This window comes from Pseudophryne corroboree, chromosome 8 (genome assembly GCF_028390025.1).
Source record: "Pseudophryne corroboree isolate aPseCor3 chromosome 8, aPseCor3.hap2, whole genome shotgun sequence".
Taxonomy (NCBI): domain Eukaryota; kingdom Metazoa; phylum Chordata; class Amphibia; order Anura; family Myobatrachidae; genus Pseudophryne; species Pseudophryne corroboree.
The window spans coordinates 404,031,799-404,044,034 of NC_086451.1; the positions used below are offsets into that span (position 1 = coordinate 404,031,799).

The 12,236-nt window shown below is 40.5% G+C and overlaps 2 protein-coding genes across 3 annotated transcripts in view; one reads left to right on the plus strand and one right to left on the minus strand.

Annotated features, from left to right (window-relative positions):
* LOC134949886 (cytochrome P450 2C23-like) overlaps positions 1–1,303 on the plus strand; it is a 34,361-nt gene extending 33,058 nt beyond the window's left edge. The window contains exon 7 of the mRNA XM_063938583.1: positions 1,245–1,303. Within this exon, the coding sequence (XP_063794653.1) occupies positions 1,245–1,303 (59 nt within the window). The remainder of the gene's footprint in view (positions 1–1,244) is intronic.
* An 8,109-nt stretch (positions 1,304–9,412) lies between these two features.
* LOC134949316 (cytochrome P450 2B1-like) overlaps positions 9,413–12,236 on the minus strand; it is a 46,982-nt gene continuing 44,158 nt past the window's right edge. The window contains exon 9 of one of the 2 annotated variants that reach the window (XM_063937811.1): positions 9,413–10,627. In XM_063937811.1, the coding sequence (XP_063793881.1) occupies positions 10,446–10,627 (182 nt within the window). In that variant the 3' untranslated portion in view covers positions 9,413–10,445. The remainder of the gene's footprint in view (positions 10,628–12,236) is intronic. The other variant, XM_063937812.1, reaches the window with a different exon arrangement.

Here is a 12,236-nt window from a genome sequence, read left to right on the forward strand (position 1 = left end):
CAGCCTTCCAACAGCTTGTCCCTGCTCCAGCTCCACACGCCTGGTATGCAGTTTTATATGTTCATTGGTGGATTGCTCTGGCTCCTGAACTCTAATCCCCAAGTCCCCAGTGCCTCCTGAAATGTGTGACTCTCTAGTATTTTATTCCATTAAAAGCTATTTCCAGGAACTGTAGATATCTGCAGTCAAGCTACTTAAGCCCACTCCACTAGCCAACCCTCCCCTGCATATTAAACACCCCCTACAACCCTGGAAGTCATGTACCAGGGCCCCTTCATTCAGCCTAATTCCCCCTTCTAAAGTTTATAGTTCTCCCTCCTACTCCATCTCCCACCGTCTGTGCAGCAAGGAATACTGTAATTAGCAGAAATTACTGCTCCAGGTCCCACATGCTGAGCAGAAGATAGAACACTTACACCGCCCATGTGACATCAAAGCTGCCACTGATAGAACCCCCTACCGCTGGAGGATGGGTAGGTGCTCCAGTGCATTGCTTTGCCTAGGGGCTTACACTGCTGTTAAGACAGCCCTGGCGGTTAGGAGACCGATATCAGAATCCCAACAGTGGCACATCGAGTCCCCTTGCATGCTTGCTGTGCTTGCCACACTATTATATTATCCCTCGGTTGGTGGCATGGAGTCACCAACTGAGGAGGAATACCGAATGTTTGTCAGAATTCTGGCCATCGGTATTTCATCAGCTATCGGGATTCCAGCATTGGTCTCCTGCCTGCCGGGATCCCGACCGTTGGGAAATTAACTGCAAACCACATATACTGTACAAGTTAGAAATGTATTCTATTTGGAATCATTGGAGGCCTCTTCATCTGTGAAACATGAAAAAAAGAGAGATAATACACATACATGGGTGGTATTGCTTTCAACAATAATATAAACAACCAATGAGTGTCCAGAAAATGAAGCCTGAGGTGCTGGACCCAACTTGATAGTAGATGAGAATAGTATCTCGCCACCAATTTGCCAATATTTTACGGACGTACCGAAACTCACATTGAGATGTGTGGGAACAGGTGTATAAAGGTATCTTTAAACTGCTAAATCCCACGTGAAGTGACACAGAAAAAGAGCTATTTTGAGAAGGCGTACCCCACTCACTTTGGAGGAGGATTGGTTCCACGTGTAAAGGTATCTTTCAAGCCAGGATCAGGAATAACATCAATAATGATTCAAAGGGTTTTTATTAAAAAGTTCATAAAACAGCAATCTGATGTTTTTCTATGTAGTTTCCACTCTCTGGTACAAAACAGGCAGGTCAGATGTAATAGACAAAAAACTGATGTAATCCGGTTTTACACCAGTACTATCATGTTGAATGTACTCCAAAAGTGGTATCTCATAAAAACAAAAGATGAAATTAAAAATAAAAGAATGAAGAAACTCACTACCTGGGTTATGGTAGAAATACTTACCCGAACCCCAGAGGAACAGATATGTGAATCGGAAGTGATGATCACATGATCACTGTGACCCACGAGGACACCGCTGGAGCTGCCATGAGCAGGTAAGTCACCCCCTGGGCCAGCAGTATGAAATGTTGACATTATAACATGTCAACATTTCATCACTGTCTTCATGGTAAATGTTAACTTGGTCAATGTCAAGATTACTACCATGTCGACATTCTCATGTCAGCATGATAAATGCTGACATTAAGACTGTCAACATTTCATACCCAAGTGCCCACAGTGCTGTACAGTGTAAACAATGAAGGTGGAGATATTTTTGTCTGGTCTAAGTAAATGATCTGTTACATTTTATTTTGATATTGTTAATCCCTAATTAACCATAAAAAGAGCTTTACATTTGGTGCATTCTTCTTATTGCATGATTGTTTATGGTTGGGATTTCACTGTATATTAGAAGAGCAAGTGATACACATATCAATTAAATATGTACATAAAAGCCCTTACTAAATTGCTGCTTTCTAATAATAATAATTATTATTATTATTATTATTATTATTATTACTACTACCAGTTATTTATATAGTGCACACATATTCCATAGCGCTTTACAGAGAGAATATTTGGTCATTCACATCAGTCCCTGCCCCAGTGGAGCTTACAATCTATATTCCCTACCACATGCAGAGTATATATGCTCCAGTATGATCCGGCACTCCATCTGTCCCCACAGAAATAATGAAGGTGCTGCGGTGCCTTCCGCCAAGAGAGAACCAGCTCCCCCACATGTACTGTCCAGAGAAAGGCAGCACTCGGAGACTGTTAGGTGCATAAAGTGCTTTAAAGCACTATATGCACCTATCAGTCTCCGAGTGCTGCCTTTCTCTGGACAGTGTATATATATATATATATATATATATATATATATATATAATGTGAACTGGAACGCACAAACCTCCAGAAGTTATGGCAGGGTGCAGGGTCAAATATAATGCATAAAAACCATGAAAATAATCCACATAAACCAGCACACCTGAAGTATTAGCAAATTGTTGAGTTTACTCCATTTTCATTTTTCAAGAAAAGTGCATTGTGCAAGCATTAATGTAAACACCTATGATGAAATAAGAGATACTTTACTTAGCAGCCAGCAGTTTCTTTTCCCTGATGAAGGTGCCCTGACGAAAAAGCTGTTTTGCTTTGAAACATTGGCAACTACTTGCAGTGCTGTGTCCTTTATTTCTGAGCGCCGCTGTTCAAGAGGTATATATATATATACAGGTTGAGTATCCCTTATTCAAAATTTTAAATCCCACATTTTTGGGTCCACAACTGAGATAATGACATATATAGTATGTGTATATATTATATAGATATATAATATAATATGTATGTGTCATTAGGATGGTGTCAATAATTTTATTTTCATTTTTTCCCTCAGGAAAACGTATGTGTGTTGGGGAGCGTCTGGATCGCATGGAGCTCTTCCTCTTTATCACCACTATACTGCAAACGTGTATTTTGAAGCCCACAGTGGAAATCATGGACATAAAAATAACACCAGAGCCCAAGACCAATGCTTCCAGACCTCACAGCTATCAGATGTTTATAGTTCCTCGCTGATGATCTCCTCAACATATTCATAAAAATCTTGTTTTGTGTTCCAGAGAGCTTGTAACTTCCAATTTTCCTTGTAAATATTGTAGTAAAGTGTATTACTTTGTGTTCTAAAGCTTGACAAACAAGATACTGTAATTATTTAAGCTGTAAATTTTGCACAGGAAAATGCCTCTGATACACAAAGGGATGTATATGGATGCAAAAGCACTGTTGTAAGTGATATTCGACATGGCTATATTGTGTGTATTAGCAACTGTATCTGCATACAAAATGTTATGCTACAGTGTATTCCAGCCAAACACTGTAACATAATTTGGTATGCTGATACAGCCACTATTACACACAGAATATAGGGATAAAGTCGCTGGAGATAAAGTACCAGCCAATCAGCTCCTAACTGCTATGCCACAGGCTGTGTTTGAAAAATGACAGTTAGGAGCCGATTGGCTGGTACTTTATTTTCAGCGACTTTATCTCCATCCAAGGCTTAGTAAATAGACCCCATAGGCATGCCGCATATCATTTAAATCAGCATAAGCTGCTTGTGCATCCTGGGGGACTAGGGTTTATTTAGAATGTGTGTTGCTTTATTCATGGGACTTTGGGGGGCCAATGGGTTACCTTCTCTGACACTGTGGTCCTCATATACTAAAAGACGCATTCCGGTTAGTCCCAAAATATTGGATGTTTTCTAGTCTAAATACCGCAACAACTCAGATCTGATATGCAGAAGACGGGAAATAGACGCACACCATTCCATTGGCCAAGTTCTGGGAAATAGACTCACATTTGTAATGTCCGATGTTGTGGGATAATTTTCCATGTGGTATTATCGGCCCCCATTACATCCCAGACCTAGACTTTGTCGGCAGATACTGTAAGTACCACTTGGCCCATCTAGTCTGCCCATGTACACGTACGTACACATTAGGGTTAATTTTCTTGTGAGCCAATTAACCTGCAGGTATATTTTTGAATTGTGGGAGGAAACCAAAGTACCCAGAGGAAACCCACGCAAGCTTAGGTTGGAGCGTTACCACGGGCACTCATAAAATGTGTGAAGCACCAATCAAAGCAGCTGTCAATTGCAGATATGCTGCATGAGCGGAAGATCCATGCATAAGATTCTGCATTCAACTTTTCAATCCTACTGTGCAGACCATGGTCAGTCCTATCAATGAACATGATGGGGTCTCAACAAGAAGTTCTGCAACAGCTCTGCCCCCTGATCAGGCTTTTTAGCCAGCCTGGTGTGTACAGTGTGGGTTCCTGCAGCAGGCCTGTGTTACATCAGTGCTGGGCACACTTGTCTGAGTGTACCAGCTTCTCTCACCAATAAAAAGAGAATTAAAGAGAAATCCCATCTTTCTGGGGAGGGGGCACACAATGTGAGTTATCCCTGGCTACAGGGAGTCCCCCCTTGATCTGGCTTGTATTATATAACTGGTCGGGGGGGGGCATCTGGATGGCCAACTACTGTAGGACTACAAAGCCCTGCATGCCAGCCAGGACCTAGAACAGCACTTTGGGGGCAGCAGCTATCATTGTGTATAGAGACCTCACCTCAGTGCCAAGATTGATGGATGGCTGCTACTGCATCCTCTGGCCTCTGCCTTCCTCCAGTGGAGCTGCCTGGTGGGAAGGGAGAGGCGCTAGAGATCCAGACTGGGAGCAGACATCATGGTGGATTTGCCTGATGGGAAGGAAGTGGCACTAGGGAAACAGGTCGGGAGCAGACATCATGTAGATCAGCGCTTTGGGAATGAAAGGAAACATGGCCATGGCCGGACTAATTAACTGTTAAGTCTGTGGTCACTGACTCTGCCCCCTCCTCATACATTAACCTTCTAGTTTTGGGTTGGTTTTGCAGGAGTCCATATTGTGAGTTTGTGGGGAGCAGGGACATGCTGCAGGGGTTGAGAGGAAGGAGGGGATGTGCCTGGGGCATGAAACCTTTAAACCCCCTCAAGGTGCACAGTCACTTTTTCTTTCTTGCTTTATTCCCAACTGAGAATCAGTCCCATAATGTAATAGGACCGGCAATACATATTTATTTAAAAATATACTTATATACAAAACAATAAGGAATACATTTTATGACTAGTATAGGAAATCAAGATAAGTGAGTATTTATATATTGTGGAGTGTGTTTGTCAAAAACATTAATGTGGCACAGCTTAAATTAATTGGAATTATGCTAATAATATAAGTATATTAACCAGTAGTTGGTTAAATGGTGAATAGGTAAGTCCAAAGATCACATACAGTAATTGTTGTTTTTAGACTTATGTGTGTATCTGAATAAAATTGTAGTGAATAGTTTGAATGTTATGGAAATATTATTGAAAAAATATTTTAAAATAATTGCAATTATAGTTATCTGAAAAGAAGAAAGTGGATGTCATAGAGGAAGAAAATAGGTATGTAGTGCAATGATTTACTTTGGGTTAAAGAAGACAAAGGTTGGATGGAAAATAAATGAGTTAAACAAATACCTAAGGATCTTTCTCCATGGATGACATGTCCTTACCAATGACATATCTTCCCCTTTCTTATGCCTTTCCCCTTCCAGTCACGCTGTTGAAGTTTCTTTGCAAGGTTAGCAGAGATGTTTATAAAAACACAAGAAAGTAGCAGCGCTAAAATGTATACACTAACAACAAAAGTCCGATAGTGTCCGTTCCTTTTGATAATAACTGGACAACAGTTGGTGTGGACATAGAGCCTAATTCTGAGTTGATCGCAGCAGCAAATATTTTAGCAGTTGGGAAAAACCATGTGCACTGCAGGGGAGGCAGATATAACATGTGCAGAGAGAGTTAGATTTGGGTGTGGTGTGTTCAAACTGAAATCTAAATTGCAGTGTAAAAATAAAGCAGCCAGTATTTACGCTGCACAGAAACAATATAACCCACCCAAATCTAACTCTCTCTGCAAATCTTTTATCTACCCCCCTACAGTGCACATGGTTTTACCCAATTGCTAACACACTTGCTGCCGCGATCAACTCAGAATTACCCCCATAGATGGTTTTAGGAGCTGTTGTCCAGTTATTATCAAAAGGAACGGACACTATCGATTGAAAAGCCCTGTCGGTGATTGTGTTGATTTTTATTGCTATTTTTATCAGAGTATTTTATTAAATGTTGTAAATCCCTTTCATCCAATCCATCTTTTGTTGTTAGTGTATACATTTTAACGCTGCTACTTTCTTGTGTTTTTATGTTCTATGGTTCACAGGACTGACTAATCCTGTGTTTAGCAGCAGCATTAGAACAGTGACCCGGTCTGCGCCTGAGCACCTACCTTGGTTATTTTTTCTAGCAGAGATGTTGTTGCCTCATCCTTGTTTCCCCAGTTTGGTTTCCCTTGATCATACAGCTGCACAAGGGGCCCAATATTTCCCAATTATCCAATGACTGCTTTCAGGGGACTCCAGCCCTTCTTTAGTAGCTCCCACAGTCCATGTGGATGGCAATATTGCTTTGTTGTTAGCCAACGCTAACATGTCAACTGCTTCAAAGACCCTAATTCAGAGCTGGCCAAACCAGTCTTCAAGATCTACTAACAGTTCACATTTTCGAGACTGCCTAGCTGGTGCACAGGTGTAGTCATTACTAATTAAGATGTGCTGCAGTTATTCCTTCCTGAAAATTCTACATATCTCCAGGAGGCCTGGAAAACATGAACTGTTGGTAGATCTTGAGGACCGGATTAATATCTCTCACACAGAACAAAATCCAGATGCCATGCCATTGTTAATTAATATAGTACTTGGTTAGCTACACAAATACACCCATTATCTACTACTACTCTCAAATTGGCATTAGATTTCTTGACCACCAAATTTGAAGCAGGCTTAGGTTCAGCCACCATGTTTAATGGCTCTGCATTAGCCTTATTGGTCCGAGGCCTGACTTTACCTCCATCTGCTTAAATATGCTTTATTTTCTAGAACATGTTGTCCATGCTACTCTAGTACATGGCACATCAAACCCTTCTTGTGGTTTTGGACTACTATAAATTCAACTTCTGATGTTTTCTGGTTGTCTAGAAAGGTACAGTAGTGTCCTTTTTAGCCTTCGCTGCAGTGGGCACCAAACTTCCTTATAGACATATCAGAAACTTGGATTACTTAGACTCCCATAGGGTTCCATGTCAATGTCAATGGTCACATGAAAACCAATTCTCTTAACAACCCATTAGTTGAATTTGACCTAGTTACAGATCAGTCAACTGATATGGATTTAATGGATCTAACAGCTTCTCTGCCTGGTGACATCTATGAACTTTTATGAACCTACTGTGAACCTACTATGAAACCATCTATGAACCTACTTTAACCCTTTCCACCCTACTTGACCTTCTATTATCCAAGAATGGGTAGTTACTAAATCTCTTGGGGAAAGATACTTTCCTTTTAAAGGGTCATTCCATTTGTGGAACTGCTGTCACTTCTACTGCTGCAAAATGATTGCCACTACAATCTATAATGCAAGTTGTCTGTTACTTCTTCACCCATACCTTTATCAACCACTACTGGAGGCCCTGTACAGACCTTGCTAGGTGTATTGTTTCTCTTATGTGAGGTACACTAATCCTAGAATTTGATCCTATCTCTTTGCAGGCAGTCCAAAAGGTTAGAAGAGACAGCAGCTGCAACCACCTAAAAAAAACTAGTGACTCCAGTAAGCTTTCAGTTTCATTTCAGCTCCATTTCTTAAGATGACCAGATCTTCCATAGTTTTAAGACATTTTTCATGATCACATACTATTCTTCCTTCCTTTCCAGTTCTTACTAGTTCTTGTTCAACTGAGTTTGCTCAAGTCTTTAGTAAACACCTTCATGTTGAATCTCACTGCTCCCTGTCATTATTCCTTATGAAATAGGCTACAAATGTGTCCTCATACAACTTTGTTGCAGTCGCAACAAACAGCCCCTCTTGGCACTTCATGTTCTGTGAGACTCAGCTTGCATTGAGTGTCTTCTTTGCCAAAATACATCTTATTTACAACCAGGATGCACTAAGAGACTGTGCTGATTAATTTGATATGCATATCTGTGTGTGACTAAGGGGGAGATGTACTAAGCAGTGATAAAAGCAGAGAAGTGAGCCAGTGGCAACCAATCAGCACTGATGTAACATTTATAATGTGCATACTATAAAAGTATACAGAGCAGCTGATTGGTTTCCATTGGCAACTTCTCCACTGGCTTACTTCTCCACTTTTATCACTGATTTGTACATGTCCCCCTGAGAGTCTGAATATGCATGTGAAGTGCTATGATGCAACAGTCATAGATTTTTTCCATGTCAAGTTCTATTGTGCCTCATATACAGACTCAGTCGCACACAGATATACAAGTGTCTCATACCAAATTAATCAACATAATCTCCTGGTGCATACTTGTTGCACTGTGTTGCAATTTTTTGGGCAAAAAAAGATTCCCAATGCTAGCTGAGGTGCAGGAGATCTGTCAGCTCATTCGTGTCAGGATCACCTGCTGCATGGCATATTAAAGCTAGATGTATGAGGACACATCAGTATTTGGTGTTTTCTCCTTTCTACATTGGGATTGCCATCTGCAACCTTGTGAACAAAAACATTGCTACACGGCAGGAATACAGTACGTGTGCATGTGATTTTTGTTTTTGTTTTTTCACTTTAACTTTCTAGTGCCATCGGGAAGCTTGACGAGCTAACCCACCAGCATTTCTTGGTGGCAATAATATTTCCTAGAACAATAAAGGTTTGCAGGTCATAAAATACTGTTTTGTCATCTGCATATAGCTGGCAGATATTTTCTTCTTGTTTCTTCCTCACCGCTTCTCACTATTTAAACCTATGCATCTAATGACTGCAACCATCCTTTCTATAGCACTTCCATCTGGCATCAGCAATCAGCTAATGACCATATCATCTATCCCAGTATTTTTCCATATTAAAAGTTCATATGAGTTCAACATCAGTAACTCACTGGTTACTATTGACATACACGATTCTTCCTTGTCCATTCACATTACTAGATTATTTTAGCCAGCGGCACAGAGCCTCGGCCTGATGGAGGGTCCCAGCGGTGGCCTGGCACTGCCTCCCCCCTAACCTGGAAGCTGCAGTAGGAGCTCTTCTCACTCTCCTATATGCTGGGCTGCAGGATGGTCTGTGCGTTTGGGGTAGCAATCACATTGGCTAAGGCCAAATAATAAATAAGCAGGTGCGCGACCAACAGCAGCAATTAAGAGGAAGGTCAATTCCTCAAAACTATACAGTAGAGAAAAGGATATGTATACCAGCGCTGGCTGAACATGTTAATAAGTTAAAATAAATTAAAATAATAAGGATGGTTTGTTCTATGTAAAAAAGTAACAATTTATTAACATATCACATGTAACAAATCTAAAAAGAAGGAATTCCTGTTGCCACAAGGTGGCGATAAAACTTATCTGGATAAAGTTTCATAGATTTCACATTCTCCTGTATTAGAATTGTCCATTCCTAAAGGCTAGGACAGCCTCCCTTTGTGCATTCACTGTAATGGGTAAATAATTACCAGATCCCCATGTTGGTAAGCATCAGCGTTGGAACAAGTCCATTTGTAGCTGTAGGGGTGCTGATTAGACCGGTTTGATGATTGGGTCCAGTGATGGGAGAGAAGTCAAAAATGTGCCGAAGGATGACAAGGCTTTGCGGGCCGGTTTGGAGAGTGAAGTCCAGATAGGTAGAGTAAGCTCAACGCGTTTCACTGGTATAATCCAGCTTCCTCAGGAAGGTTACAATTAAAAGTAACTGTTATTAATATCTCTGATGATGTACATTAATTAATTAATTCAGTTACATTACATATATTGGGGGGAATTCAAATGTTTGAAAAGTCGGTTGGGTGTCTGATTTTTCCTGTCTATTAGATAAGAAAAAACATACATCTAACTGAGTTTTCAAACAATTGAATATCTCCCATTAACTTTTATCTATTTATCTCATATTCCAATTTTTTATTGTTTATACAGTATCTACAGTATCATCATCTTCATTTTATGACAATTATCAACATTATTACATGATATGATTAGGAATCCACCTATCTAGCCTGACTACAGTATTTTAATCTTTGGTCCTCCATTCTGTAATGTGACATTTTTTATTTTACTGGATTATATGCAGTTACACTATTTTATTAATTCATTTTCCATTAATTTGAATTTATTTTTATTTTCTGTTCTGGACCAAAGCATTCCATTGTTTCTCTTTGCTCACATTTTTAACTAATGTAACATGTTCCAGAAAATAAAGCAACGACAATATAATTATTCTTTTCTCTTATTTGATTAATCATAAGGTACATTTGAAATAATAAGTGTTCTTAAAACTTGATTTATCATCAATATGTTGAGTACATCATCAGCGAGGGACAACAAACATCTCATAAGTGCGAGGTCTAGAAGCATTGGTCTTGGGTTCCGGTGTTATTATTATGTCAGTTGTGTTCAGTGTGGGCTTCAATGTAAACATCTGCAGTATAGTGGTGAGAAAGAGGAAGAGCTCCATCCGAGCCAGACCCTCCCCTGCACACACACGTTTCCCTTTGCGGGTAAAAATACAAAAATAATAGTTAAGTACTGTTTACCATAACAAACTGAAACTACTTAAATATCTACATTTACATTATTTAGAGGAAAGATATATTTTTGATAAATAATAACTAAGGAATGGGTGTAGGCTGTTCTGTACACATTTCTATGTTTCTAGCCTAACACTTGGTCTGTGATTGTACAGTGAAAGCTCATCCATAGACAGCAATACAACAGTGGACAGTTATAAACAATAACACAATATAATCTTTTTTAAAAACAAACCCCAAAAAATACTGGATTGGATATATCGGACCAGTGATGATCAGAACATCTTGTCATAGAGGTGCTTTCAATAGATCAATCTAAAGCGGTATATAAGGAGCCCCAAACACACTCCAATATATGCTCCTGATGAAGCTGGGTGTTCTGAGACCAGCGAAATGTGTAGAGCCTGAGAACTTTAGCCGATTCCGCATGCAGATATTATGGACTTCTGCTATCCCTCCCTGGCGTTAATTAGACACTTGCTCCACCATTTGGATTTACAGCTAAGCACTATTTGTTTGGACTCCCTCCCTTTATTGGACAAGTCCTAAAGCTGAGTTAATACTAAGGGACAACTATCTACCTACAACTGGTAAAATCCATTTGCTTATATGCTGACTGTTTTTCATTGGAGGAGGTCCTAGCCAAGCGAGGCTTTACATATAGGAGTATTTCAAGTGGTTTGGCTGAGAATTAATTATTTAATAGCTATTTTTATTAGCTGTTTTTTCTTAGTCTTTTTTAATGAAGAGGTGTATCTTCTTTATTATTCTCTTTAAATGTGTAACAGTAAATAAATTGTGACTATTATTTTTTACAACAAACCGTCCATATCTGTCTAATTATTACAGCCAGCGTTGGGTTCCATATTGATCTTGACATATAGGTTTACGTTTCCCTAGCAAGTGCTCCTCTCTGCAGCGCTCTGATATACAGTAAACTGACTGATGTTTCAAATCATCGATGATCGGACCATCACAGTTGTACATTTTCCCAGTTGCTGCTCCTTTCTGCAGCAGCCAGGTATACAGACGCAAGGTAAGGGTTGCTTCAATTATGTTTCCCCGGTGACTGCTCCACTCTGCAGCTGCCACCTGGCTGCCTGATCTGCATTGATCGGCTGCATGGCAGGCACTGGAGGAAGGGAAAAGAGGCATAGGGGCTGGAAGGTAATCTTCCAGCAAGGGATGTATCTATGCATTAACCAGTATGGCACATGCAGGTGTGCATGTCAAATAGGGCAGGGGCGCTGCCCAGTGTGCCACCCACGGCCATGTTATTGAAGTTCAGGTGTGGGTAGGGCCACCAAGACACTTCTCGGTTGGCCAAACCCTTCGCTCAGCGTTAAGGGTACTGCTCTCTGAGCTGTGGCTGTGGCCGAATATGTGAGAAGCAGCGGAGGAAGGGGCTGAAGATTTCTGCTAACCGGTCCATGTAGCAACACTAGCACAATGCAGCCTCTATGGCCACAGTGCACAATCCTGCCACCTCACACTTGCCTCACACTCATAGTGTGGTGAAAGCTACTGGACCCGCTGCTCCCCCACAAGTCCACGGTAACCACGCAGCTGTG